This window comes from Arabidopsis thaliana, chromosome 2 (genome assembly GCF_000001735.4).
Source record: "Arabidopsis thaliana chromosome 2, partial sequence".
Classification (NCBI taxonomy): Eukaryota; Viridiplantae; Streptophyta; class Magnoliopsida; order Brassicales; family Brassicaceae; genus Arabidopsis; species Arabidopsis thaliana.
Window position 1 is genome coordinate 17,764,731 of NC_003071.7, and position 24,201 is coordinate 17,788,931.

The following is a 24,201-nucleotide window of genomic DNA, read 5'->3' on the forward strand; positions in this document are numbered from 1 at the left end:
CATAAAGAAAAGTGTTTGAGAATTTTGTTTTGGTTATCTAAATATTGACATTTTCAATTAATGTGATTCTCACTTTTTTCTTAAAGAAATATTTATTTTTAAAGTTTGAAGAGCTATAAGAGGAATTAGACATTTTGCGAAGGGAATAAAAACTTGAAAATAAAGAAAACAATTTTATTAATAATTATATTGTCCAGGTGTATATACTTTATTTCTTTGTATATAAAAATTAGCATCAAATATATTTGGTAAGTACGTTTTAGACAAGTATGGTAAATGACAGCCAAGTACTACATGACTCATATTTTATATAATTAATTTCATATTTTAAATTTATATCTATATCTACATTAACATGAAATAAAAAAGATTTCATGTATTGATAAAATAAGCTAGTTTGTCATAATTTCCTATATCTTAAATCTTACCAATTACCATCTTCTAAAAGTTTCTCTTACCACACAAAAAAAAAATCTTCAAAACATTTCTCCTATGCAAAACTTGAGGACAATTTATAAAACAACATAGTTAAGCCCATTAACTAATATTATGGGCCTTAAGAAACGCAAAACAAACTCGTTTAATAGAAAAGATTTCTCCGATGCAAAAACTTGAGGACAATTTATGAAAACAATATAATTAAGCCCATTAACCAATATTATGGGCCTTAAGAAACCCAAAACAAACTCGTTTAAAAGTCATCGTCCTCCGTAAACCCTGAATCTTCCTTCACAGAACCCTAAATAACTTTTCTTTTCCTCCGACCACCGCAGCTCAGCCGCAACCGCCGCCACCACTTATGTCAAGAGTAAGTCCCAAGACTGTGGACGATGCAGTTAAGGCTCTGGTCAAAGAGGGAAACGAAAAATCAAGGACGGAGAAGCCACAGCTTCTAGAAGAAGACGGATTCTTTTACCTAGTCGTAGCCCTAAAGAAGATTCCACAGAGGAATTTTACGAACGCTTATCGTATTCCTCTCCCGCATCCGCTAATTAACACTACCGAAGACTCACCGGAGCTCTGTCTCATCATCGACGACAGACCTGAAAGTGGTCTCACCGAGGAAGATGCGAAGAAGAATATCAAATCAGAGAACATACCAATCACGAAAGTTGTTAAGCTTTCGAAGCTGAAATCGGATTATGGATCATTCGAATCGAAACGGAAGCTTTGTGATTCATACGATATGTTTTTCTCAGATCGGAGAGTGATTCCTATGTTGCCAAAATTGATTGGGAAGAAGTTCTTTCAGAGCAAGAAGACTCCTGTGGCTATTGATTTGAAGCATATGAATTGGAAAGAGCAGATTGAGAAAGCTTGTGGTGCTGCTATGTTCTTCATGAGGACTGGGTCTTGTAGTGCGATCAAAGTTGCGAAATTGTCCATGGAAAGCGATGATATCGTTGAGAATGTGACGGCGACTTTGAATGGTGTTGTTGATGTTTTGCCTAGTAGGTGGAAATACATAAGATCTTTGCATTTGAAGTTATCTGAGAGTTTATCTTTGCCATTATATCAGACAGTGCCTTATTTGCAGCTCAAGATTGATCCTTTAGGTGTTGAAGAAGTTAAGAATGGTGAAGGATTAGCTAAAAGTGATGTTGATGATAGTAGTAGTAAGAGTGTGAAGACAAAGAAGAAGAATGGAAAGATTCATGAGGTTAGATATATGGATAGTAATGTATCTGAGACTCTTGGTGATGATGAATTCGATAGGAGTGTTGGAGAAGATGAGGTTGCTGATGATCTCAATGCTTCTGGAGATAAGAAGAAGAGGAAGAAGATGAGTAGTAGTAAGTCTGCAGTGAGTGGGAAACCAGACATTGTGAAGAGTAAGAATGGGCAAAAGTCGAAAAAGCTAAAGAAGGACATTGATGAGTCTGGTGGTGGATTCAAAGCTAAGACTAAGAGGAGGTGAACCAAGAAAAGAAGATTTTATATTAATGTCGTTATAACTAAGTATTCTATTCTTTCTGCTTGAGTGATTTTTTTGGATACTGATTATGACTTTGTCTTATTATGGTATCATCATCATGATTCTTATATATTTAGGACTTTTATTATCGTTTACTATTTCATCAAACTAGTGACTTGCCATGTAGTTGATTTGGTGGTTTTGACGAGGAAACATATTATTACATGTGTTTTGTTGCATTCCAGAATTGGTGTTGTATTGAATGCAGAGAAACCGCTAAGGATAAGTACTTGCAGGATCTGACTCAAGCCTGATCCAGATCCTGGCTAAGTACTCATCCCATGAAACGGCTAAGGAAAACAAAAGTCTCTACTCTTGAATCTCTTTTAAAGTTAAACTTCATCTCTCTAGTATGTTGGTTACGGTTCTGATGATGTCGACAACAGAGAGAGCGAGAGCATTGTGTTGATATCATCTGTTGGTTTTTGCCTGCAATTTCCAAACTCAGGCAACTGTATCCCACCTCCGGACATTGATTTCAATCGTTTGACTGATGATACTTCTTCATCTCGGACTCTTTTCTCATTGTTCTTCTTCCTAATCTGCATAAGATTTCACCAAGATTACAGTACCTTCCTCGGTTTTTAACAAAACTGTTCCTCTATAACTCTTAAAACGAAAGTAGGTAGTTACCTCGAGTAGAGGCAGAGTCTTGTTCTCTGTGCTGTCTCGGTCATTTCTGCATAACCCGCTAAACCAGCTCGAAGGTCGCATAAGAAAGTTACCTCCAAGATTTGTAACGACCGCGTCTTGATTGAGTACCCTACAGAAAAGAATGCAATTTTAACTTCCTTGGTCGGATCGGATATACAAATGTGAAACATTTTAGTAACTGGAACTTGTTTCTTTGTATGACCTCGAAGGAACGGTTTTAGAGTTATAGGCATGTCTTAAATCGCTATGAGGGATACATCGAGAGTCGATCATGTCCATCAAATAGCTTCTTTGTCCACTCATGAAAGCTCCAAATCCTGTTCAAAAGTCATTTCCATCAATTATGAAACCCAGTGAAGGAATGGTAAATGTCTGCGGATCAAAACTAACTTACCAGGGCGAGAAGACGGCTCGAGCTTCTTACTTCGATACATCTTGAAATCAGAAACATGAAAACATTGAAAAAGATGAACAAAACTGAGATAATCTTAGAATAACAGACGATGAAGATTACCTGTAAATGACTCTTGACATGTGCAATACTCAATCCTTTTAGATTCATCATCTCAAGAACCAATTTCGGCGTCGCTCCTTTAAAATCATACAACAATTACATTACAAAGCTGAGAGAGAGAAAGAGAGAAAGAGACGTGGAGAGAGAGAACAAGAATCCTACTGTCTGGACCGCCTAGTCGTTGGACAGCACGAACGAAGGAGAGATGAAGATCAGGCGTCCAACGAAGCCGAGGCATGTTGGACCGAATATACTGTCTAACGTTATTCGTGATTTGGTCTTCGTCTTCCACTGATGACTCTTCTTCATTGTTCTTCTCCACTGTTTCTTCTCTGTTCAGGTCAAGCCACGTGGAGCATTTTCCCGGCGAAGATCTCCCGGCCATGTCTCTCCGGCGAGAGTGTCTTTAGCTAGCTCTCGAGATCAATTACTCAAAAACAAACAAAAAAAAACCCATGAGAGAGGTTAAATCTCTATGATAATTTCGGCGTTGGCTTCAATAATACTAGCTATAATCATATATATACACTTATAAGTATATAATATAGTCTTATTTGTCGTAAACTATAGTATATAATTATATAGATATATAAAATTCTTATCTATGTCATGCATGTTTACGTATAATTGTATGTTTTTTTTTAATGGAAAAGTGTGTTGGAATCTTCCGTTTGGTGAAATCACATTAGTTATTAGGTTTTGCTTCATTTTTGTTAACATACCAGAAAAATATCCGTTTGTTCTTTTAGTGACAATGACATGTAAACTTATCTCCTTTACTTCTTAAAAATAATATCTTTCTTTAAACAAGATTTAAATATGGTGAATTTGAATATGAATTCAGATTCCAAAAACTATACCATTTCTTAAAACATCTTCTGTTTACCTAACGTGCCTTTGATATATATCATGTGACAATGGCTAGGCTATTTAAATTGGTTAATTAATCATATATTTGATATCAAGCATATTGGTTCAAATAGTCCAGTCTATATGTATACACAATTGGCAGTCGAATATTTTGTGTCATTAGAATTGTTGTTTTGTGAATGATGTATCAAACATTTCAATCCGACCAAACCACTCTTGTTTTTCTAACAATTTTCTCTTTAATAATTTCCAATTAAGTTGACCTTTGCCGGAGACTACGCTTTACCCTTTTGTCATATTAAACCACGTTTTTGAGTGTCTCCAAAACAACTTAAAAAAATAAAAATCAGATTAGCATTGGGGAACTCAAACGGAACATGAGAACTATCGATCTAAGCCGATTGATTCGAACCCTGATAGACAAAAGGTACAAACTATTGTCTACCTCTCAACCGATTACTATGTGGTGGAATGAATTACGTTTCTACGCATTTGGTTTTATCATGATGGCTATTGATCTATATTCATGTTTCTCATATACTTAGGTTAAATACATGACGGTCTTCAATCCCAACGTTTGAAAACAGAATTTAAATAAAAACTTAAGAGAGAAGGGAGTTTTGTCAAATGGTTAAGGATGTGATTCCCAAAGATTCTTGAGTTCACGTATGTACAAAACAGAAGTTGTCTTTATCTTTTTGGTTTTATTATTGGTGACCCTTTTCAATGGGCATTGGGTTACACACCTCCATATATTAGTATTTGGTTTCTCTTCGAGAATTGGCTAACTATATGTTTTTGTAGGGCTTACCAACTTACCAATCAGTATATAATTCGAGAGAGGTAACTAATAAATAATTACGGGTATATTATCTTTGAATGCAATTTTTTAATTGTTCAAATTAGGCAAAGCAACTTTCTTTCTAGAGTGCAATCTTTGTCTTTATTGTCATCTTGTGAGTTGAATTAGTATTTGTAAACATAGATAAGCTGTCGTTAATCATAAATTCTCAAAATAAGTTTCAAATCAAGAAAAATAAGTACAAACACTTTTTACAAAATTGAACCAAGTTTTATGTGAAATTAATAAGGACCTCAAACCCTACACCAAATTAATTATAAATCGTCCCGATGCAAATTTCCGACACTCTATGTCTATGCACACACATATCTATACAAGCATTTTGGAACATATATGAAAACGCGATGGGATCAAATTTCAACGCTCGTATTCATATAAACACAGCTTGAATGTTATAGAATTTCTATGAAGTCTTTTACCATGATCGCCCTCGATCTTCAAATCTAGGGTTATGGACAGATAGAGAGAGAAAGAAAGATAGGAGATGAGAGAGAAGAGAAGATAGGACAAACATTCGAAGTAATTAACTAAGATTGAAGAGAGCATTGATGGGAGAGAAGGAATCGTAGAGGCTCATGTGGGCACTAAGAAAGATGAGGAAACTTTGTTTTGTCCTAACCTGTTTACGTACCGACACTTCATTCACAATTCCTCCATTTCCCATGCTCTCTTTTTATGGAATATATAATTTCAAATTGTTTCAATAGTTCTTGAATTTCTTTAAACGACATGAATTTCTTTGGTTAAGAGAATCTTTTGTCGAGTTCTACTTCTTCCAAGAAAATTCTTTTATATTTTACCATTTCAGAGGATTTTTTTTTTTGTGAATGTTTACTAGATACGTTTTATATGTACAAACCATTTATTTTTTGACAAAAAATATAACAACTGTTTCCCTAAAGGACGTTTTATATGCACAAAACCATTTTTAAATGTAAAAAGGACGTTGATCCAGTTGATATATTTATTTATTATGCATGCAAGAAGCTAAAAAATTCTGCATGTTGCCCTAAAGAATCGCCGCAAAATGAGGCACCGTCTTTGAATTCTTCCTCATCACATGCCTACGTATCTTTAGGACCATGATTATTAGCTTCGATCTTCTTTTCTCAAAAGTTTTATTTATACACTCATAAGAAAAATGCATTATAATGAAGAGTAACAATTAACAAATTAATAACGTAACATAGTAATGGTTTCTCTTGATCTTTTCTAAGTTGTTTCCATGCTTACTTTTGTTCGTGGTTGCGTACTTGCGTTCAAAGCGGTTGGGATCAAAGGGTATCACACCTCAATCAGCATGTTAAAAATTTCCACGATTATATAAACTTTACTCATGAAGGAACGGGCTCATCTATTTCAATTTTCAACCATGATTACCCCGAAATGCTTTCTTTATTCTCTTTATAATCCTGGTCTTTGGGTCTAGGTCTAGGTCTAGGTTGGGACCATATCAATGTTCGTTGTTAAACATTTTGTTTTTTTTATAACCAAAGAATCTGGACCAAAATCTAGACTATTCTCATTTGCCCTGTAGATTACAAATCGGATATTCTTACCATTTAAGACGTCTAGTATTGAAATCGCAATGCAAATTTTTTGGATCCTAGTCCCTAAGCCCATGCTTCAACTACATATAAACCACTATGATTCTATGAATTAGTTTGGTTGTTCAACTTCATCATCATAAATAATTGATAATTCTGATTTTCTTCATGAAAACCGAAATGGATAAAGTGGAGAGCTAATTTATCCATTGACCAAAAAATAAAACGAGAGGAATGAAATTCCATTGAAATCCACTAAGCAAATAGAGTGTATCCACTAATTTTATGATAATATCCACTAAGTCCTTACGTAATAAAGACTCAGCCAGCCGCTTGGTAGAGGGAGATGGGATTTAGTCTTACGTAGTAGCCAGAATGTGATTTTGTTTTTTGTTCAGTTTTGCTTTGTTAGACTTAGAAAAAGCCAACGACGCCATTTCATTCCCTTATTTTTTAAAAACAGTAAGATCACACATCCCATGAACTTTACTCCGATTTCCAAATCAATCCCAACTTAGTTACCAACTGCACAACCTACAAATTGGGCGTATCGGGGCAACTTCTATGCTGGTGTGACCTTACCATATGAAGGAAGAAACACAACTATGCAAAACGAGGTTTAAGGATTTTGTAAACACAACCATTAGAGAAGTCTAGTACCGAAGACTAAAAACCATTAGAAGTCTTTTGCAATATAATGAAACGGAGACACACGGTGTATCACAAATTAGTATGTACAATCCCGTTTGCAATATAAAAAGACCCCCCAAATTATTTCCGAAAGGAATATAAATAAAAAATAAAAACCCGAAGCCGCCCAAATTATGTGACAAGTAAAGATTAGATCATCATCAAGTTCTAATGACAGGACCTCTGTACGGAATTCGTCGTATCACAAAGTCATCAGGCGGTTGAAATTCCTCAAGCCATGTCACGTCTGTGACCACTTCTCCATCCACTTCTAATTCACCTGCTCCAGTTCACAATCCAAATCAATATCACTAAAGGTTCTAATATGGTTCTGGGATCGGGTTTTTGGAGAGCTTAGTTGTATTACCTGGTAAGTCTTCTCTTCTGGATTTCCGGAAGTAAGTGCAATGCCGATCATGCTCTGAAGAGTAAGGTGGAGCTAAGATGTCAAGAATAGCACAATGGGTGATGGCTTTGAAACAGTGAATGTTGCCACCACTTTTCGGATATAATGTTGTTACTGGGCTTTGAGCCGTCATCTCAGTATCCTTCACCAGTTTAGCAGGTCTTGCTTCTTATGAATCAAAATAGTTTACAATTAGACCAGAAGAGTGATTGGATAAAAACTGAGAGAGTAACAGAAAGAAGACGGTTACCTTGTGATGGATCCTCTGGTTCGGTCAGTTGAGGCTCTAGCCAATCATATGACTTCACATGCATTGAACCATAAACGAGCTTGCTTAGCACGGTCATGCCCGGATGGTTATGAAGAGGTATCATAGAAGAAGGTGGCATACAGAAGATTCCTATCTGTTTTGACAACAGAGGCAAAATGAACCAAGTGAGAGATAACATTGGTGGCAGTATCAGGAAGATAAAACACCCAACTAGAGACAGACTCAGAATTGACTCGAACTGTGTTTACTCATACTTTCTAGACCATTTGTCATAGGCTTTTTTGCAGACTTCAGGCTCATGGCTTGAATAGTTGGTTCCTGAGATTCTCTCAAGGACCATGTTTGGATGCCCCCCTATTCCCCTAATTTTGAATATGCGGAAAAGGAGAAGATTAAATATCCACTAAAATTTTTGTCTCAGGATTGGCTATAGAGTGTTTTAACCTTGAACGGTATTTGCATATTATTCCAAGCAGAACCATTGCTACTTAAACCTAGGAAGTTAAAATGGGACTCTTATGCTATTTTGTATCTGAATCATCCTAAAGTGGATCACAAAAGATTCACCCAAACCTTAAACAGCATTCAAGACCAATCAGCCATAGAGTTTTCAAATCAGTATGCTTACAGAGAAACTGTCACACTCATGCAAATGAAGATACTTTATTGCTGGGGGAGACTGATTACTTCCATTGCGTTCATTGAGAGGACCAGACCTGGACCGTGCCAATTGAGCATCCTGCTCAATTCCAACATCAGATGGCTTGATTTTCTCTGAAACATAGATTACAAATAAGGTTGGTAAGTGCAACAGGGGACCACTGCATTGAAGACTAAAGTGAGATATATATGATTACTCAGTACCACCAACACCCTTAACTAATACACTCTTATTAGGTAATTTGCAGAATGATCAGATAAACGAATTCACATGTTGTGGGCCACAAAATTCATAAAAAAAAAAAAGTCCTTGTCACAAGCACTCAAAAAGATAACAATGATCGGCCAAATAACAGATGCGATAAACTGAAAACCAGTGGACAAAGATTCATTGAACAATATGTGCGTATAATCATACCCAAGACATTGCGAACCTTCTCCAGAGCATCTTCTGTTATTGGTCCGTCTGAAGAGAAAGACGCCTTGCAAGTATTGTAAAGCCTCTGAGCAAAGTAAGGCATGATCTGAATCCAATTCAAAAGTTTCTCAAGCTAACTCAGCTATGGTAACAGAGGAAAAGAGCCGTTCCCAGTTTTCTAAGACACAACTGATGATACTAAAACTTCCAAGACTTATAACCATTTCCTTCTTCTTCAACATAGAAACATTTCTGCCTGAAACAAGCCAAAGAAAAGTAAAAACAAGCTTGATATAAGAAAAATGTACCGATTCAACAAATTATTCTCAATCAAATGCGACTCGGATGAGCATCGTGCACAGAGGATTCGGAACCAAACATAATCAGTGAATCATAAAAGCATCATTATTACTCGAACTTGGGAAATGAATCGCACATATACAAATTCAGAACATCAAAACGTTAACCATTTCGGTTTGAAAACTGGATATAATCGAATTGAGCTATATAATCAGCAAATTTTAAAGCATTTACCATCCACTAATCTTAAGAATCTCACAGATGAAGGACATGTAATCTAAATCAATACAAAATTCGAGCTCAAAATCGGAGATTCGATTTTCTCAAATTAACGAATGCGTCGAGAGTTAAAACGGCAAGCAACAGAGCAAAAACCAAACGGAATTGAATACAAACACAGAAGAGAATGATTAAGCTAGAATAGACCTGAGGTGAGAGTAATGGTTGCGTAAGATCCGGAAGAAATAGAATCAATCTCGGTAGAAGAAGTTGAAGACGAAGAAAGAAGAAGAAGAAGAACAACAAGGCTCTAGAGTAAAAAAGAGTAAAAAATTAAAAGAGAATCCAATATTTTTAATTTTGTTGCCATTTGTGCCACGAGATATTTCTTCTCAACTTGGACCCCATTTACTAATTTACTAAATCACCCCTTGGTAACTAAAATTGCAAAATAAACGACATACCAACTCTTTTCTAATACCAACAAACACTTCTTGGTTATCGACCTACAATATGAATTTAGAACAAAAGATGATAACTTATCTTATGCATCTCTTTTAGTAAATAGCGTGGAAGTTATACTTTAATGTACAAAGCTTAAAATTGGTGATAAAAATTCAAAATACAAATTTTTGATAGTACTTTCCCCTTGATTCTTTAGATAAAAAGGTTTATGTAATTTTGTTAAACCAATTATTATCTTAGAAAAATAAAAAAAAAAAGTAGCGTGAAGCTCACGCACGGCTTTTGCTATTTTATTCCCAGTTTTCTCTCATATTCTTTTCTAACTTGTCACCTGCAGAGAAAGAAAGAAGCCCTAGATTTTGTCAAAAGGCGGTTGCAGAACAAAAAACCATGGCCGGAATTGGACCGATAACTCAGGATTGGGAGCCGGTGGTGATCCGTAAGAAACCCGCTAACGCCGCTGCCAAGCGCGACGAGAAAACTGTCAACGCCGCTCGTCGATCCGGCGCCGATATCGAGACCGTCAGAAAATGTTCGTTCTTCTTTCCTTTCCCTAATTTCTAGACCTATCTTAGCTCCTGTTGATGTTATCCGGTTTGATCTAGGGCTCTCTAGTATAATATTTACTTGATTTTGCTATTGGAGGTTCGATTTCGTTTTTGATTGAACTAGCCTTCAATGCCTTGGGGTTATTGTGATTCATGATAAGGAGATCTTTTTAGGGTTTATGTTCGTTGTCAATTGAAATTTCCGGTGTATCTGTATTGCTGATTTAGTTGTTGTTCATATTAGGTCGATAATTTCTGCTGGTTTTATTTTGGTTTTTATGTGCAATTTCTAGATTTGGCTTCCATCTAACATTGATTTTGTGTGTGTGTTGGGTTTAGTCAATGCTGGAACCAACAAGGCGGCATCAAGCGGCACATCTCTGAACACAAAAATGCTTGATGATGACACTGAGAACCTTACTCGTAAGTCTTATCTTTAATCATTTGGTTTATTAATGGTGAATTGATTTCCCTAGTGTCTAGAATATGGTAGTGTCAGGCTCTGTATCTAGGCTAATGTGTTCATTTCTTGTTTCAAAGTGTTCAACGTATTGGAAAACTGTTCTTATATGAGTAGAGTCTGTCTATCTTTCTGCCTGTGAGTCTTTGATGGTTATAGTGAGAGGAACTTTTTATTGATTGATGTGTATTGGATGCTGAAGCTTCATGTTTTGAATTATGCAATTGTGAATTCAGATGAACGTGTGCCTACTGAGCTAAAGAAAGCCATTATGCAAGCCAGGACAGACAAGAAGCTAACCCAGTCCCAACTTGCTCAAGTATATTATCCTTCTCTCTATATGTCCCTTATTATTACCCTATTTTGTAACTCGGTTCATGACAAAGTGTTTGTTTCTTTTTGTGTAGATCATCAATGAGAAGCCACAAGTGATTCAAGAGTATGAGTCTGGCAAAGCTATACCCAACCAGCAAATCCTTTCTAAGCTGGAGAGAGCGCTTGGAGCTAAGCTTCGTGGAAAGAAGTGAGCCAAGTTCTACTGATGTAGCAAGTAACAAGAATCAATGCTTTCGTCTAATGCCGTAACTTTGCCAAGAAGAATATTTTCTGATTGTAAGAAAGCAAAACCGTTTGAATGTTTGTTTCGTTGATGGAATCTCTATCTCATAAACTCATATCAATATAATAACTTGGGTCTTTTCATCACATAGTTGAACTGCTTATTGTTGATTTATCATGACCTTAGAGAAAAATACAGAAATACAATTTAGAATTCAGGTACAGGTTCTTCTTCAACGGGAGCAAGAACCCATTCACCATCTTCGTTCTTGATCAGTCCTTTGTTCTTCTCTACCCACCAAGATCCTGGCACCAAACACTCAGCTTTCAAGAACTCGCATGACTTGTTCACTAATGCAATACTTCTCTTAACCATCAGTTTAAACTCTCCTTTCTTCCCATTCCATCCAGCTACAACATGTAACATCGCCTGCACACATACATGGAAAAAATATGTAAAAGTTTCTACTCTGTATCGTTTGAGTCAAATTTGAAAGATTCTTCTCACAGATTCTTACCTGAAGATTATGCCAATCCCCTGGATTCCTTGAATCGCTTAGGAACGGTGACTTCTTTGTATCGATCACAAAGTTTATTCCTATGTCCACATACCCTAAAAGTCCCCCTGGGTATCGAGTTAAGAGATCAATCGTGTTCCTTACATGGAGGATCTTTAAGTTCTTGTGACTCATTACTTCGTCTCTGAACTCCTTGTTTCCTACCTGTGGACAACCAAAGACTATAGCAGTGACCGGAACATCATCACTGGAACCGTTCTCAGCTATATCATAGGCGGCCAGAACAGCCTCTGTAGCTCCCAAGCTATGTCCAGTCAACACAATGCTCGGTTTCTCGTCCTTATACTTCAACAGAAGCTCCTTGATCTTGGCTAACAACTGTGACCGTAGACTCAGCTTAGTGAATTTCGATTCGGGGTGATTAGAAGTATAGATTGTGAGCCACCCGAGCATCACCTTACACCCTTCTTCATCTTCACTGTCACTATCAAAAGTCGTACCTTCAACTACACCACCAGAACCATCCTGCTCGGGTCCGTGCAGCAAGGGGTCAGCTGAAGTTGGCCTAGCACCCAAAACATTGACCCACTCATAGTTCCTGCTCGTTCCTCTCAAAGCTATATAGATCTCACGGCGTCCTAAAGCCTTAGACCGTTCATCAGACGTGACAGCAATGTAGCCAAACCAGTTAGACTCACGGTCCCAAGAATCTCTTGATTGTGATTGGAGAAGCAAACCTTCGGGGAGAGAAACACGAGCTGTGGCGTAGAGGAAGTTTACAACCTCGTAGTCGGAAGCGTTTTCGAGCATGACCTTGTCGAAGAAAGAAGATTTGCCGTAGCGGCTGGCTCCACAGTACTTGGAGTTTTGGTCGTTGACGAAGGCATCGTAGGTGGCTTGACAAAAGTCGCCACAACGTAAGATGAGTTCCCTAAGTGATTGGTCTAATGGGTCTAAGATAGTGTCCCAATTCTTTGAGCCTAAGAGTTCTTCCCATGATGTGGTTGTTGTAGCCATTAGAGAGAAATGGTGTGTGTAAGGAGATAATAAGTGACTCTTGACTCTTAAGTTGTTTAACTTTATACAAATGGTTGTGGACTGGTGATGATGCTGTCTGACCCACTTATGTCCAAAGCGATAAAAGGTTATCACTGGTGTGGGAATATTATTGGCATATAGAATTATCCACAAACTTGCACATCATTCTCAACCATACAAAAAAGAGTAAAAATAAACCCAATCAAATAGAGAGAAGAAAATTCAACCAAATCAATCGATACACACGAAAAGAGACTTATTGTTTGTTTGCAACTAATCAAACGCGACGACAGGCTTGTCTTCGTCGTCCGGAATGGCCATGACCCAATCACCAGCCTCGGTCTTGAGCATGCCTTTGTTTTTCGCGACCCCACCAACACCCATCCTTCAATAGTGCAAATGATTTGTTAACCAATGTTATGTTTCAGTTAATCACTTTCATCTCCAATATATCCCCCTTTGATAACATTGCATCCTAGACCCGTTAACTAATATATGATGGGCCATAATAAATCAAAGATAATTCAAAGCCCAAAAAGTGTAAAAAAGCCCAACAAAGTGACGATCATACGACGAACGATATCAAGTTAAGCTATCATGTTCGTCGTCGGTGAGATTTCCCGGCGAAGCGAAAGCAGTGTTTCTCCGGTGGTTCAGGCATCAGTCTGATTTCAGACAACACATCTCATAGTAATTTGATTCTAACTGGCGATTTCACTCTAGCTCGACCAATTGTATCCAATTCTCGTAGCTGAGAGCAATGGCTCTGATCGATGTCGCGATATCTTGTCTCAATTCGATCCGCGAAGTAAGAAATCCGAATTCTCTTTTTTTTTTTTTTTTTTTTTTTTTTCATCTGGTCTCATCTTGTTACACGTTTTGATCTGCTGCACCTGAATCATTACGATTTCTCCATGATCTCGTTTTGCTCGTTTTTGTGTGTTCTTGGGAAATGTAAAAGTACCTTACTGTAATCCTGAACAAGTAAGGTTTAGATATTTTGGAAATGTTTTGTTTTGTAGATAGAAGAGGATGTAAAAGATGCGATTGTGTATATCGATGCTGGCTGCACAGAAAGTTTTCAATTTGTAGGAGCTTTCCCTTTGTTCTTGGAACTAGGTGCTCGAGCTGTCTGCAGTCTTGAAAACATGACTTCCTTAGATGCGGTAAGCTTGTTACCGTTTCTTTTTTTCCTGCACAATGTTGGCTAAGGAATATCCTATCAATCAACGGTTAGTGTTGGTAATTGAGGATCTAGATAAAGAACAGGAAGATTGTTATCCTCATACTTTTGGTATGAAGGGGATCTTTTTACCTAGAAAGTGAGAAATCTTCTGATTTAATTTATATGATGTGACTTTTGATGCCTTGTGCTCTAGGTGGCTGATTGGAATTCAAAGTCTGATTGTGCCAAGAGAATTGTGATTATGACATCTCGACTTCTCAATGATGCTCATCGGTATATGCTACGGTGTCTAAGCACCCATGAAGGTGTTCAGCGCTGCACCGTATTCACATCTATTTCAGAGGTGCTCTTCTTTAACGTTATCCTTGGTCTCATTCTTTATTTAATCTCTTTTTTTTCTCTGGATATATATATTGGCTTTTTTATTTTCTAGAACAATCACAAGCTATTTGACTTATCAACACTAGTGATCGTTATATAATCAAATTCAAAGTGATTGTAATGTATTCTCTAACTTAATTTAGCAGTTCTGCTTCTCTATGCCTTCTTCAAAATAATTTTCCATCTATAAGAGACTCTTCAGAATATTTGTTTCTTTTCTTGCGTCATTGAATATTAATCTGAACGTTGTACAGGGGTCTCACTCAGCTATCCCTGATTCACCTCTAGGTCCAGACGCGTATCGAGAGTATGAAACCTTACTTGTTCAGGATTACAATGAACATACTAAGAAAAGCGACAAAATATCTAAAGACAAAGGGGTTTCTAAGTTCTCTTCTGCACTTGAATCCCTTACTATGGAGCCTATTGAAAGCGAAAATGTAGATATTTCATCAGGTGGTGCACAAGGTTTGGTTGTCTCAGTTCACCACTTCCCCTTGATTATTTGTCCTTTCACTCCTCGAGCGTTTGTCTTACCTTCCCAAGGATCAGTCGCAGAAGCGTCCTTGTCCCGTCAACATGAGGATTCTCTTAGTTTTGGTTTGCCTCCCATAAGTACTGGATCTATGTCTGACACTGATGATGTTCCTCCTGGTGCAACTCTTACCGCACATTTTCTTTACCAGCTGGCCCTTAAGGTAAACTAACACTGCAGTAACCGCTTTGAACTTAATTCACGATGTTCATGAAGTACGTGAGCTAGAACACTAGAAGATATCTGTTTCCCTTGTTTGTCAATAATTTAATTTCTTCTGTACGTTTTTCTTAAATTTGTGACCATGTCGTCACTTTTTTAAAATTGTAGATGGAGTTGAAGTTGGAAATATTTTCACTTGGTGACCAATCGAAGAATGTTGGGAAGATTCTAACAGACATGTCAAGTGTTTATGATGTAGCGCGTCGTAAGCGATCTGCTGGCTTGTTACTTGTTGACCGCACACTTGATCTTATCACTCCCTGCTGTCACGGGGATTCACTTTTCGATCGTATCTTTTCATCTTTGCCTCGGGCAGAAAGATTTTCTTCACAAGCACAGCTTAAACAAGGGGTCCCAAGCATCAATCGTCCTTCTCTTGATGTTCAAGTGCCGCTTGGGGAACTGCTTAATGAAGAACCAAGCAAGATTCGGGATTCTGGTCTTCCTGAAGGAATTGAAGCTTTTTTACGTGGCTGGGATTCATATACCTCTGCTCCACAAAATGTAGGTTTGTTTAATGAATGTGACAAGAAATCTACCACCAACTGGACTGAACTACTAAATGGATCTCTTGTCGCTACTGAATGTTTTAGAGGAACACCTTACTTAGAGGCCATGATTGATAGGAAAACGAAGGATGGAAGTGTACTGGTGAAGAAATGGCTTCAAGAGGCTTTGCGTCGCGAAAATATCTCTGTTAACGTGAGAGCTCGTCCTGGTTATGCTACAAAACCGGAGCTCCAGGCCATGATCAAAGCATTGTCCCAAAGCCAGTCGTCTTTGTTGAAAAATAAAGGGATTATTCAGTTAGGGGCAGCTACAGCCGCTGCTCTTGATGAATCTCAAAGTGCCAAATGGGATACTTTTAGCAGTGCGGAGATGATGTTAAACGTAAGTGCTGGTGATACGAGTCAGGGTTTGGCTGCTCAAATTAGTGACCTGATCAACAAAAGCGCTGTGGCAGAACTTCAAGCGAAGAAAAACGAGAAACCAGATTCCTCATCACGAGGGCTGCTATCTTTTCGTGATGCCCTGCTTCTTACAATAGTTGGTTACATTCTTGCTGGCGAAAATTTCCCTACATCTGGCTCAGGTGGGCCTTTCTCTTGGCAAGAAGAGCATTTTCTAAAAGAAGCCATTGTCGATGCTGTTCTGGAGAATCCATCAGCAGGAAATCTCAAGTTTCTTAATGGGTTGACAGAAGAGCTTGAGGGCAGATTGAATCGTCTCAAGTCTGAGGAAACCAAAGAAATTCCCTCTGATGATCAATTAGACATTGATGCTCTTGATGATGATCCATGGGGGAAATGGGGTGACGAGGAAGAAGAAGAAGTTGACAATAGTAAAGCAGACGAGTCCTATGACGATATGCAGCTGAAACTGGATTTGCGTGATAGAGTAGACAGCTTATTTAGGTTCCTCCACAAGTTATCGAGTCTAAGAACAAGGAATCTACCATTAAGAGAAGGCTCATTGGCTTCAGAGAGCAGCTTTCCTGGCGAGCCTTCTGGAAACAAAGGGCTAGTCTACAGGCTTATAACAAAAGTGTTGAGCAAACAAGAGATACCCGGTTTAGAATACCATTCTTCAACTGTTGGAAGATTTATTAAAAGCGGATTTGGAAGGTTTGGTCTTGGTCAGGTTAGTTAGACCTTTCTCTCTACCCATGACTTTCATTTTCCTACACAAGATATACATTAATGTTTGGCAATGCTATTGCAGGCAAAACCAAGCCTGGCAGACCAGAGTGTCATTCTTGTCTTTGTCATTGGAGGTATCAACGGTATAGAGGTGAGTTTCTTCATCACAAAAGTCACCTCGCATTCACGTTGTAGGGCTATATTTTTTATAACTGTCTATGTTTCCTCCATTGTTAAGGTTTTGGAAGCTCAAGAGGCTGTGTCAGAGAGCGGAAGACCAGACATTAACTTGGTTATTGGAGGAACGACACTTCTAACCCCCGACGACATGTTTGAGTTATTGTTGGGACAATTCAGCCATTTTTGATATCTTGCAAACTGACCTCACTCTCATAATCTCTGTTGTTAGCTTGTAACATTAGAAGAAACAGAAATACCCATGAATAAATTAATGATCGAATGTTAAAATCTACAAAACAATAGTTCCATTTTCAAGAGATAAGAAAAGATTGGTTATTAATTGTGAATAAGAGATTTTTCAAAAAAAAATCTCAAATTATTTATATCTTTGGTCCCTAAAGTTTTATAACATTTACAGAAAAGCTTTTAAGTTAAAAATCAGAAATCTCCTTAAACCCCCAAAATCACATTTCACACGAAAAACCTCGAGTGAGTGAAGAAACAATGGCAGCTATGAAGCTCCTACTCTCTCAAGCTCGCCGCCAAGGTCTAATCAAACCCTTTTCGTCTCCATTTCAACAAATCCCAAGACTCTTCTCTTCATCTTCATCTTCATCTTCATCTTCATCTTCATCATCCGATTCGAATCCATCTCCCGATTCAAACGAATCTCGCAAAAAGGCTGTTACAATCGAGCCAGTATCGTACGCGGCCAAACCCAAGGATCAGAAATCTGAACCGAAAAATGTTGAATCGACGGAGAACCTTCAGTCTCCAGAATCAGCGAACTGGACTCGTGAAGAAATCCGATATGTGAAAGACTCTCCTTCGATCAATCCGGTTTCTTACGCTCAGCGTGTGGCTCCACTTCCGGAGGATCGTGTCGCCGGTGAGAATGAAGGAGATAGAACTCCAGAGGAGATGGAGAGGGAGAGGAAGAGGATTGAATTAGAGAATCGAGCTAGAAGAAGGTTTTTAAGAGCTAATGCTGTTGAAGAAGATACTTCTTCACTTCCTTTGCCAACTTTGCTTAAACCAGAGTTGAAGCATGGAAAGAAACCTATTTTCGATCTCATGGAGGCCATTAGAGAGATTAAGGTCAGGATTCTTAATATGAGCTGCCATTGTAATAGAATGGAAGCTACACTATTTAGGGTTCTTTTAATTTATTTATTTTGTGTCAAAGGATTAATTTTTTTGCTTGTTTCGTAGTTAGGGGATTTCAAATGACTATTATAAAGGAAGCTATGATGATTAGGATCATATGACTATATAATGTGAAACATAAGGAGTCTTGGAAGAATTGTTAGACGTTGTGGATTAGTTTAGATCATGCAAGTTTTGTGTAATGGTGGTACTGTGAGATTTGTGGATTCTGTAAACTGGTAATAGTTGTTGTTGCTGAGTTGATTTACAAGTTGAGTGAGTGAGGGCAATGCATCCCTTTTGTTCGTATGGTTTTCATTTCTGATGCTGTTTTTATCAATGGTTCAGGGCAATGCCAAGGCGAAATTTGATGAAACTCTTGAGGCGCATGTGAGATTGGGCATTGAAAAAGGAAGATCTGAGCTGGTATGTGATGCATTTATTTTCTCTGGAAATACATTAATTTCTCTATCCTATTCTTAATAAAAAGATCGCGTTCTTAGCATTTTGGTTGATTGCCCCTGGCTTTATCTCTAGACTGACTGCTATCACTGTTTAAATTGCAGATAGTTCGTGGTACTTTGGCTCTACCCCACTCTGTTAAGAAGGTAAAAGAAATGCATTTGTAATCCATAATCGGAATTTCTATTTTACCAGCCACTAATATAATACAAGAAATGATCTTCCTTGTTCAGGATGTGAAAGTGGCTTTCTTTGCCGAGGGAGCTGATGCAGAGGATGCAAAAGCTGCAGGAGCTGATGTCGTTGGTGGTCTTGAGCTTATTGAAGAGATCTTGAGTAATGAACCAATGCATTCTACTTCAATTCATTCTGACATCTAATTGAACATGCTTGCATTTGGCTCTGCCACAACTTATCTCATTTCCTGAGCAATCTTTTTGTTTATCGAATTATGTTCCAGTGGTAGATTATTTATCTGTGTACCTTAACTCTATCTGCAGAAAGTGGCAAGATTGACTTTGATAGATGTCTTGCAACTCCAAAAATGATGCCCCGTGTTTACAAGGTTCTTGGATTTGAGCACTTGTTTAAATTCTTTGGAACATGATGTTGCGATATCTTCTCACATAACATACATATGGTTTGTGCTTATTTGCAGATATCAAGAATTCTTAACAATCATGGTTTGATGCCAAACCCCAAAGTGAGTTTGATTCTTTCACTCAGCATCTTACTCTAATGTATCAGTAAGTATGCTTACCTTTTTCCCTTAAATGAATTTGAACGAATATTATATTTGTTGTAGCAAGGTAGTGTGACCAAGGATGTTACGAAAGCAGTCAAAGACGCAAAAGCTGGACATACCAAATTTAGAATGGATAAAACGTCTATTCTTCATGTGCCACTTGGAAAGGTGACATCTCTTCCCAAAGACTTGAAGTTTACCTGAATTTCATTAACTTCATTCTTAATAAAGACTACTTTCCAAAAAACGTCCACCAGATGAGCTTTTCTGAAGAGGCTTTACGAGAGAATGTTGGTGCGTTTATGAACGCCCTTTTGCTAGCGAAGCCTGCTGGATTGAAAAAGAGTAAGTCATACCGGGAGCTTATAAGTTTTGTTGAGAGATGATTGTTTGGCTGATTTGCTCTTTACCTTTCTCCTGCAGCTTCAAAATATGCTGGTTATGTGAATGCATTCCACTTATGCAGTACGGTAAGCTTACAAATCAAACCCAACGTCTCCTTGTAGTAACATTTTTGGATTCCATTAAACCTAAAAGAATTGCTTTTTGCAGATGGGAAAGGGTTATCCAGTATCGATACAGTCGTTATCCAGAGCAGCGGACCTCCATACCAAATTGCAGCTCAAGTGAGCTAGTGGAGTCCAAAAGATTAATCTTAATCATCCCGTAAAAGTTTTTTTTACTGTTTTCCAAATGCTGAATCTTTGAAAACATTATGATTTGTTGTCTCTTAGGTAGTCTATTGCTCAATTGATCGAATTGGCTTCTGTCCTTTTCTCCTTTGTTTTTGTTGTTTGAGAGCTTATCATCCACTTTCCATAGAGGCCCTTCACTTGAATAAAACATCATAAATTTTTGTCCCCTTGTGTGTTTTTTCCCGTTACAACTATCCTTTCAGATAAGAGTAATCACCCACAATCTATAACCAAAGTTGTGGCAATTATGATTTCTAGCTTCATAATCAATGTAATGAAGCCCACGCCTTCGCGAGTGTTTTATTTAATTATGAACCGTGTCGTTTAGTAGCCCACATGAATCGGAGCCGTTATTAGCCCACATGAATCGGCGTCGTTTAATAGTCATACGACTCGCCGTCGTTTTAGTAGTAGCACACGACTAGGCGCGTCTTTTTTATTATATACTCGAAGAGTCTTTTTAATTGCACTGCATCACATGTTACATTTTCGACGTCTCTTCTTTCGGATTGCCAAAACCCTAATTGGGGACTGAATTTGGAGAGCTTTCGTGAATTGAAGCCGCCGCCTCTGTTGCAATTAGCAAAGGTATCTCTTTTCTTTGGGTATCGATGGCTTGATCACTATAGACAATGGATGGAACAGCAAAAAGAACGAAACTTTGAAGCTTATCAACTCTGTTGCTGCCGTTCCTGATTCTAGCTGTTGAAAATTTAGTTTTTTGTTCAGTCTGTGTTTGAGGGTGTTTAGAGTAATTATGGATAGAATCAGCTCTTTACCAGATGAGATTCTTGAGCACATTTTATCCTTTCTCTCCACAAAAGAGGCTGCTTTAACCTCATCGCTCTCTACGAGGTGGAAGAATGTGTTTGTTTTTGTTCCTAGTCTTCACCTTGATTACGCTAGACAACATGAAAATCCGAGAGAATTCATTGATTTTGTGGATTTTGTGAATACTTTGTTCAATCGGAAAGGCAATTCTCCTATAAAGAAGCTTGCTTTAAAGATTCATCTCAAAGATAATCAATCTCTCCAAAACCAAACTCATGTTCAGAGCTGGATACACAGAGTCCTTTCTCGTGGTGGTGTGACGGATCTTGATCTCTTTATCACTTTCAAAGGAAAATTTCAACTTGTGCCTTTGTTGATCTTCAAGAGCAATACACTGGTTAAGCTGAGACTAGGACGTGGTTTTACAATCAAGCTTTGTCATGAAAATGTTTATCTTCCTATGCTTAAGACTTTATGTCTTGACACTGTTGATTTTGATGGAGATCATAATGTCTTTGAAACTCTTCTTCCTCGTTGCCCTCTGCTTGAAGAATTGGTTCTTGAGGATCAGCGATGGAAACAATGGTGTGGTTCTGTGTCTTCTCCATCTCTAAAGAGACTACGCATCCGATTCTTTCATATCCCCATTATTTCGCTTGATGTTCCCGGTCTTGTCTACTTGGAACTTTCTTGTATATTTGGGAGCAAGTATGCAAATGTTAACTTGGATTCCCTCGTTGAGGCTAGACTCAATCATTGGGTGGAAGAACAAGAATTACGGAAACTAAGAGATGGGTCTTCTCATCTAGTTCCTGCTGACATGATGGATCTCATCACTGGAATCAGAAAGGTTAAGGTTCTTCACTTAACTAGTGATGCTCTTGAGGTCAGTCTGCTATTCCTTTTTTATTGTTCTAGTAAAGATCTTTTTATGTTACAGTCTTCTGATGCCAAAACTGGATTCGTTTATTGAGGTTCTGACTCAAATATTGTATTATTACTTGAGCTGATTTGGTTTTGGTTGCAGCTGTTTTACTTCTCCGGTCAAGAATTACCCATGTTCGACAACCTTGTTTATCTATCGATCGCGAGTGACAAGAAGCAAGGATGGCAAATTCTGCCACTTCTGATCAAGAACTCTCCAAATCTTGAAACACTTGTCTTCAAGGTATCTCATGACATATATATATACAAACCTATCCTCAACGCCATATATACCAATATGTCTATAACTTTGTCTCCTCTATGCTTCAGGGTCTAGAGCACTACACAACTAAACAATGTGGGGATGCATGTGTTTGTTCTGGCATTTTGGGGAAGAGCTCGTCTTGTCTGTCATCATCTCGAGTAAAGGTTCTGGAGATATGGAGCTATCAAGGAACTTCGAAAGAGCTGAAACAAATGGGGCATTTCCTAATGAAGTTACAATTTCTTGAGCTGGTGAAAATTCGTGCTGTAAGCAACCTCCAAGTGCCCATTGATATACAGTATCTTTTGAAGCTTCCAAGAGCTTCTTCAAACTGCAAAATCCAAGCCATATTTTAACTAAAAGACTATTGACTAGTACTTATGGTTTTGCACATTCCTTTTGAATCACTCTTAAGTCATGGATGTTAAGTCTTTGTATTTGGTTTATAAACGCAGATTTAGAAACAACATTCATGAACTTTAAGCAACTTGAAGCAATCATCGTATTGTATTATCACAATCAAATACTAATATTTCGAGATTTGACAATAACACTGATTATATACATTAGTGAAACTCATGGACTTAATCTTTGCTAACTAAGTCATGATCATAGATGCTGATTGAAGAATCTTCATTCGACTCTCTTCCTTAAACCTTGCATTCTCTTTAATCCTTTGAACCTCCTTCTGAATCTTCTCACTCCCCATCTCTTGTCTCTCCATTGTCACGAGTCTCTCCCCATTGATCTCACCGATTAACACTTTCCTCCTCAAATCCGGATTGTTACTATCTCCCATGTTGAACAGAATCGACCGGTACTTTGCTTTATGAGGTCCCATGAAACAACCTAATTTCTCAAACATTGCAGATTCCACTGAAACAGCCACGACAGAAGGATCACAAGCAGTGACTCGTGTCTTCATCTCTGTGTCAACAATCTCAGAAGCGACTTTAACCAGAGATGTTTGAAGAATCTCACGCACTTTGTCTCGTTTCGAATCTCCAGTCTTCTTCATCGTTGAATGCGTCGGAATCTTCACCTGAGTTTCTCTATCGTGGCTCTTTTCTCTACCTGAAGCGTAAAGAATCTTCATCCAAAGATCCCGAAGAAGCCTTCCTTCCGATCGAATATGAGGGTTTTTGTGATCGTTCAAGAAACTCAAACCCTTCCCCATGGAGGTTTTGGAGACCACCTCACAAGCAAGTGATGTAGGAGCGTCCTTCAAACGATTTCTAGCGTCCACAAACCTCGAAACCTTTGACGAATTCTTAACACCTTTCACAGACTTAGCCGCTCGAAGTGCTGCCTCGTACAACTCCAAGAACTCCTGCTTCTGCATCGTTGTTCTCAGTTCTGATCGGTCTTTTGTGTGTGTTTGTTTGCTCTCTCTTTCTCTCGACGTAACTAGGGTTTCAAAGCAACGCAAGAGGAGATAATTTGGTAATTGTTGGAATGGTCTCTCTCTCTCTCTATCTGATGAGTTTATATAAAGAGATAAGAGAGTTAAGAGCATCCTTATCAATAGGTTGTTAACAATATCATAAGAACTATCAAAATATTATATTAAACAAAATAAGAATAAAAAAATAAAAAAGTGTGTTTAAGAGATGAAAAATGGCTCTTAGCTAAGAGTTTTTTTCTTTATTCTCTCCTTTTGTAAGAGCCTTTCTAATATTTAAACATTATTTTGTATATCAAAATTGTTTAGAACTTTATGTAAGAGTCCATTGATAAGGATGGTCTTATAAACTCCAACACAATAGCATGTAGGTTTTGAATCTTAAAATAATCTTTCATCCATATTCCATCCTAGAAATTAATATTTATTCATGAAATTTGTAATTCTCATCGTTTGAGAATTTCTTCCAATCTTAAAACATATAAATACATAGAAATTTCCATGACCAAATTTTTTCACTTATTTATAAATGGCACTGTGGCATATAAAATTCATTATTTAGTAATATAAATACATCACACAAAAGTATAGGCAAGCTTGGGTGGCAAGAAACCAGAAGGCGGCGGTACAGAATTTTTGCATATAAACACATCAGATTTTAATGCCCAAATTTC

At 37.8% G+C, this 24,201-nt stretch overlaps 9 protein-coding genes, 2 long non-coding RNA genes and 1 other non-coding gene across 16 annotated transcripts; 7 read left to right on the forward strand and 5 right to left on the reverse strand.

Annotated features, from left to right (window-relative positions):
- Positions 1-447: 447 nt before the first annotated feature.
- AT2G42650 (Ribosomal protein L1p/L10e family) lies at positions 448-2,158 on the forward strand. Its single transcript, NM_129826.5, has one exon. The coding sequence runs from the start codon at positions 800-802 to the stop codon at positions 1,916-1,918; it is 1,119 nt and encodes a 372-aa protein (NP_181793.1). The 5' UTR covers positions 448-799; the 3' UTR covers positions 1,919-2,158.
- A 161-nt stretch (positions 2,159-2,319) lies between these two features.
- AT2G42660 (Homeodomain-like superfamily protein) lies at positions 2,320-3,649 on the reverse strand. Its single transcript, NM_129827.3, has 6 exons — positions 3,306-3,649; positions 3,144-3,220; positions 3,024-3,063; positions 2,832-2,946; positions 2,609-2,738; positions 2,320-2,517 (listed from the first exon to the last, which is right to left on the reverse strand). Exons 1-6 carry the CDS (start codon positions 3,526-3,528, stop codon positions 2,335-2,337), a joined length of 768 nt encoding a protein of 255 aa, NP_181794.1. The 5' UTR covers positions 3,529-3,649; the 3' UTR covers positions 2,320-2,334.
- A 1,501-nt stretch (positions 3,650-5,150) lies between these two features.
- AT2G09385 lies at positions 5,151-5,388 on the reverse strand. Its single transcript, NR_140526.1, has one exon. It is a non-coding gene; the product is annotated as an other RNA (long non-coding RNA).
- Positions 5,287-5,658, forward strand: AT2G09390. The gene has a single exon (NR_140527.1). It is a non-coding gene; the product is annotated as an other RNA (long non-coding RNA).
- Positions 5,659-6,966: 1,308 nt separating this feature from the next.
- Positions 6,967-9,917, reverse strand: AT2G42670 (2-aminoethanethiol dioxygenase, putative (DUF1637)). Of its 3 annotated transcripts, none has more exons than NM_001084573.2 (6): positions 9,594-9,917; positions 8,868-9,123; positions 8,418-8,563; positions 7,769-7,922; positions 7,480-7,686; positions 6,967-7,392 (listed from the first exon to the last, which is right to left on the reverse strand). In NM_001084573.2, exons 2-6 carry the CDS (start codon positions 8,968-8,970, stop codon positions 7,274-7,276), a joined length of 729 nt encoding a protein of 242 aa, NP_001078042.1. In that variant the 5' UTR covers positions 8,971-9,123; positions 9,594-9,917; the 3' UTR covers positions 6,967-7,273. The 3 variants fall into 3 exon arrangements, with proteins under 3 accessions (NP_001078042.1, NP_001325302.1, NP_565980.1); NM_129828.3 differs by having other exon boundaries at positions 7,046-7,392; positions 7,480-7,683; NM_001336991.1 differs by having other exon boundaries at positions 7,769-8,563.
- A 184-nt stretch (positions 9,918-10,101) lies between these two features.
- On the forward strand, positions 10,102-11,590 carry MBF1A (multiprotein bridging factor 1A). Its single transcript, NM_129829.4, has 4 exons — positions 10,102-10,383; positions 10,739-10,822; positions 11,096-11,178; positions 11,267-11,590. Exons 1-4 carry the CDS (start codon positions 10,242-10,244, stop codon positions 11,384-11,386), a joined length of 429 nt encoding a protein of 142 aa, NP_565981.1. The 5' UTR covers positions 10,102-10,241; the 3' UTR covers positions 11,387-11,590.
- On the reverse strand, positions 11,511-12,987 carry AT2G42690 (alpha/beta-Hydrolases superfamily protein). The gene is made up of 2 exons (NM_129830.2): positions 11,936-12,987; positions 11,511-11,847 (listed from the first exon to the last, which is right to left on the reverse strand). Exons 1-2 carry the CDS (start codon positions 12,950-12,952, stop codon positions 11,626-11,628), a joined length of 1,239 nt encoding a protein of 412 aa, NP_181797.1. The 5' UTR covers positions 12,953-12,987; the 3' UTR covers positions 11,511-11,625.
- Positions 12,867-12,962, forward strand: AT2G09395. Its single transcript, NR_140528.1, has one exon.
- Positions 12,988-13,399: 412 nt separating the features above from the next.
- On the forward strand, positions 13,400-17,458 carry AT2G42700 (vesicle docking protein). Of its 3 annotated transcripts, NM_129831.5 has the most exons (7): positions 13,400-13,781; positions 13,996-14,139; positions 14,353-14,502; positions 14,795-15,238; positions 15,406-16,938; positions 17,020-17,088; positions 17,176-17,458. In NM_129831.5, the coding sequence occupies exons 1-7, from the start codon at positions 13,734-13,736 to the stop codon at positions 17,302-17,304; spliced, it is 2,517 nt and encodes an 838-aa protein (NP_181798.2). In that variant the 5' UTR covers positions 13,400-13,733; the 3' UTR covers positions 17,305-17,458. The 3 variants fall into 3 exon arrangements, with proteins under 3 accessions (NP_181798.2, NP_001189734.1, NP_001323776.1); NM_001202805.1 differs by having other exon boundaries at positions 13,544-13,781; positions 17,020-17,457; NM_001336992.1 differs by lacking the exon at positions 13,400-13,781 and having other exon boundaries at positions 13,944-14,139.
- Positions 17,459-17,577: 119 nt separating this feature from the next.
- Positions 17,578-20,360, forward strand: AT2G42710 (Ribosomal protein L1p/L10e family). Its single transcript, NM_180044.2, has 10 exons — positions 17,578-18,215; positions 18,612-18,689; positions 18,830-18,871; positions 18,959-19,061; positions 19,226-19,290; positions 19,384-19,428; positions 19,531-19,638; positions 19,728-19,815; positions 19,894-19,940; positions 20,023-20,360. Exons 1-10 carry the CDS (start codon positions 17,622-17,624, stop codon positions 20,098-20,100), a joined length of 1,248 nt encoding a protein of 415 aa, NP_850375.1. The 5' UTR covers positions 17,578-17,621; the 3' UTR covers positions 20,101-20,360.
- A 263-nt stretch (positions 20,361-20,623) lies between these two features.
- Positions 20,624-22,691, forward strand: AT2G42720 (FBD, F-box, Skp2-like and Leucine Rich Repeat domains containing protein). Its single transcript, NM_129833.4, has 3 exons — positions 20,624-21,822; positions 21,964-22,104; positions 22,191-22,691. The coding sequence occupies exons 1-3, from the start codon at positions 20,923-20,925 to the stop codon at positions 22,479-22,481; spliced, it is 1,332 nt and encodes a 443-aa protein (NP_181800.2). The 5' UTR covers positions 20,624-20,922; the 3' UTR covers positions 22,482-22,691.
- A 32-nt stretch (positions 22,692-22,723) lies between these two features.
- Positions 22,724-23,601, reverse strand: AT2G42725 (transcription factor; the record flags this gene model as incomplete). Its single annotated transcript, NM_001336993.1, has 1 exon — positions 22,724-23,601. The coding sequence occupies exon 1, from the start codon at positions 23,465-23,467 to the stop codon at positions 22,724-22,726; it is 744 nt and encodes a 247-aa protein (NP_001324130.1). The 5' UTR covers positions 23,468-23,601.
- Between the last annotated feature and the right edge of the window lie 600 nt (positions 23,602-24,201).

Bases quoted from the DNA above. Each gene is read 5' to 3' on its own strand.
- AT2G42650 (NM_129826.5), top strand. From the start codon at position 800: ATGTCAAGAGTAAGTCCCAAGACTGTGGACGATGCAGTTAAGGCTCTG.
- AT2G42660 (NM_129827.3), bottom strand. From the start codon at position 3,528: ATGGCCGGGAGATCTTCGCCGGGAAAATGCTCCACGTGGCTTGACCTG. The intron at 3,221-3,305 runs GTAGGATTCTTG...ATGATTTTAAAG, and splicing joins ACGACTAGGCGGTCCAGACA to GAGCGACGCCGAAATTGGTT. The intron at 2,739-2,831 runs GTCATACAAAGA...TCTTTTCTGTAG, and splicing joins TCTAAAACCGTTCCTTCGAG to GGTACTCAATCAAGACGCGG.
- AT2G42670 (NM_001084573.2), bottom strand. From the start codon at position 8,970: ATGCCTTACTTTGCTCAGAGGCTTTACAATACTTGCAAGGCGTCTTTC. The intron at 8,564-8,867 runs GTATGATTATAC...TCTATGTTTCAG, and splicing joins GAAGGTTCGCAATGTCTTGG to AGAAAATCAAGCCATCTGAT. The intron at 7,923-8,417 runs GTAAGCATACTG...TTGTCAAAACAG, and splicing joins ATGAGTGTGACAGTTTCTCT to ATAGGAATCTTCTGTATGCC.
- MBF1A (NM_129829.4), top strand. From the start codon at position 10,242: ATGGCCGGAATTGGACCGATAACTCAGGATTGGGAGCCGGTGGTGATC. The intron at 10,384-10,738 runs GTTCGTTCTTCT...TGTTGGGTTTAG, and splicing joins TATCGAGACCGTCAGAAAAT to TCAATGCTGGAACCAACAAG. The intron at 11,179-11,266 runs GTATATTATCCT...CTTTTTGTGTAG, and splicing joins CCCAGTCCCAACTTGCTCAA to ATCATCAATGAGAAGCCACA.
- AT2G42690 (NM_129830.2), bottom strand. From the start codon at position 12,952: ATGGCTACAACAACCACATCATGGGAAGAACTCTTAGGCTCAAAGAAT. The intron at 11,848-11,935 runs GTAAGAATCTGT...GTATGTGTGCAG, and splicing joins GGGATTGGCATAATCTTCAG to GCGATGTTACATGTTGTAGC.
- AT2G42700 (NM_001202805.1), top strand. From the start codon at position 13,734: ATGGCTCTGATCGATGTCGCGATATCTTGTCTCAATTCGATCCGCGAA. The intron at 14,503-14,794 runs GTGCTCTTCTTT...AACGTTGTACAG, and splicing joins TATTCACATCTATTTCAGAG to GGGTCTCACTCAGCTATCCC. The intron at 15,239-15,405 runs GTAAACTAACAC...TTAAAATTGTAG, and splicing joins TTTACCAGCTGGCCCTTAAG to ATGGAGTTGAAGTTGGAAAT.
- AT2G42710 (NM_180044.2), top strand. From the start codon at position 17,622: ATGGCAGCTATGAAGCTCCTACTCTCTCAAGCTCGCCGCCAAGGTCTA. The intron at 19,639-19,727 runs GTGACATCTCTT...AACGTCCACCAG, and splicing joins TTCATGTGCCACTTGGAAAG to ATGAGCTTTTCTGAAGAGGC. The intron at 19,941-20,022 runs GTAAGCTTACAA...TGCTTTTTGCAG, and splicing joins CATTCCACTTATGCAGTACG to ATGGGAAAGGGTTATCCAGT.
- AT2G42720 (NM_129833.4), top strand. From the start codon at position 20,923: ATGGATAGAATCAGCTCTTTACCAGATGAGATTCTTGAGCACATTTTA. The intron at 21,823-21,963 runs GTCAGTCTGCTA...TTTTGGTTGCAG, and splicing joins TAACTAGTGATGCTCTTGAG to CTGTTTTACTTCTCCGGTCA. The intron at 22,105-22,190 runs GTATCTCATGAC...TCTATGCTTCAG, and splicing joins TTGAAACACTTGTCTTCAAG to GGTCTAGAGCACTACACAAC.